Genomic DNA, 1,581 nt, shown 5'->3' with positions numbered 1-1,581 from the left:
ATTTCACAATTCTTGATATCAATTTTTGATAAACATACACACATACATATATATATATATATATATATAAACACTGAACAGTCTTCACTGTATGAATCATATATAGGCCTACATGGATTCTTATTAAAGCTACTAAAGTTATTCGGTCAAGAGCAGTAAGTGTTTTTTTCTTTGTCTTTTGTTTGATTAACATTAAGAACAGCAGCAGGTATATTAGGTCACTGTCACTCTAAGACTGAATGCACGGCTCTAATATACTGATGCATCCGATTTATTTTTGTGTTCTGTTTGTTCACTTAAAACATTACTGACTGTGTTTATATGAATACTTGCCAACATGGGCCTTATGTCATATTTTTGTGAGTATTTGACACTTAGGTGCGTATCCGAAGCCCATAGTATACTTTGCTTGTCTGTGTTCCACTCCATCTTGGAGAGCACGTACAAAACAGAACAGAGTTATTTTTTGCAGCTTAATGCACTTTTAACAACTCTTTTTCAAACGCATCCTGGAGTAGACTGCACATTATTACACGTTACAGTCGCGTTTCAAGATTTGACCAATTTGGACATTAAGTTTGGGATTTTAAGGAGACGCGAAAGCAAACTGCTTTAATGCGAAGGAATGGAATGCAGCACAATAATATTTGTATCTCAATTAGTGTGTTTTTGTAATCTTTGGAAGCCAAAATCAAAACTGAAATTCAATTCATTGCAGAGCCCTAGCATTATTTCCCAACAGTCCCAGGTAAGAATCACTTTCACTTTTAGACTCAAAGTGTCCAGACTCACCCTGTGCGGCCAGCGGGGACATGTGCTGATGCCTGCGACGGTGGATCTGGTGCCTGTAGGCATAAACAGCCAACACCAGTACCATGATGCATCCCATAATCCCTCCTGCCACTGGCCCCACGGGCGCACTCTTGATCATGTTCAGCGAAGCCAACTCCTCATCTGCACAGAGATGAAGAAATACAAAAATAATTATATAATGAAATGAAATAATGAAATAAAGCATACACACTAGCAAAGATCCTCAAGGCAAAATGTGTGAATCATGGAGTCGGTGTAATTCTAAACTTCTGTGCATATCTTTCTAAAACAGCAAAACTAAACAAAAGAAAGACGTAAATGACTATTGGACTATTGTGACCCATCAATGCAATTTATCTCCATAAGCTATTATGAACAGAAAAAATATATTAAAAGTGCAATAAGTGTGACTACAGAAGTAGTAGCTCACCTAAAATGCCCAGTCCATCCACATAGGGACTCTTGGCACCCACTATCCCCCCAAAACATTCCTTCTGTAGGGCACAGTAAGGCTTATCCAGATGGGTCTTTCCGTCACTGTCCACCGTACACCACTCACAGTCCAGAACACCAAAACAGTCACTAAAACCCACACAAATAAAACAGAACATACAAAAAGAAATGTTATAGAGATGGCTACAGTAGGTATACAGTAGAATTTTATTATGTTCTTGAAAGATATGTATTTTGCTTACCAAGGCTATATTTATTTGATCACAAATACAGTAAAACTGTAAAATATTATTACAATAAAAAAAGTATTCAATA

General features: G+C 36.9%; 1 protein-coding gene across 1 annotated transcript in view; it reads right to left on the bottom strand.

The window, feature by feature from the left end:
• Positions 1 to 759: 759 nt before the first annotated feature.
• The window catches only part of LOC107579496 (VWFA and cache domain-containing protein 1-like), a gene marked incomplete at its 3' end in the record, with an annotated part of 2,519 nt that continues 1,697 nt past the window's right edge, over positions 760 to 1,581 (bottom strand). Inside the window, exons 2-3 of the mRNA XM_016265325.1 lie at positions 1,244 to 1,395; positions 760 to 954 (exon numbers count right to left, since the gene is read on the bottom strand). Of these exons, the coding sequence (XP_016120811.1) occupies positions 760 to 954; positions 1,244 to 1,395 (347 nt within the window). The remainder of the gene's footprint in view (positions 955 to 1,243; positions 1,396 to 1,581) is intronic.

This window comes from Sinocyclocheilus grahami, unplaced genomic scaffold (assembly GCF_001515645.1).
Source record: "Sinocyclocheilus grahami isolate Dianchi unplaced genomic scaffold, SAMN03320097.WGS_v1.1 scaffold17804.1, whole genome shotgun sequence".
Classification (NCBI taxonomy): Eukaryota; Metazoa; Chordata; class Actinopteri; order Cypriniformes; family Cyprinidae; genus Sinocyclocheilus; species Sinocyclocheilus grahami.
The sequence above is the reverse complement of the archived record's forward strand: the minus strand, read 5'-3'. Positions and strand labels throughout refer to the sequence as shown.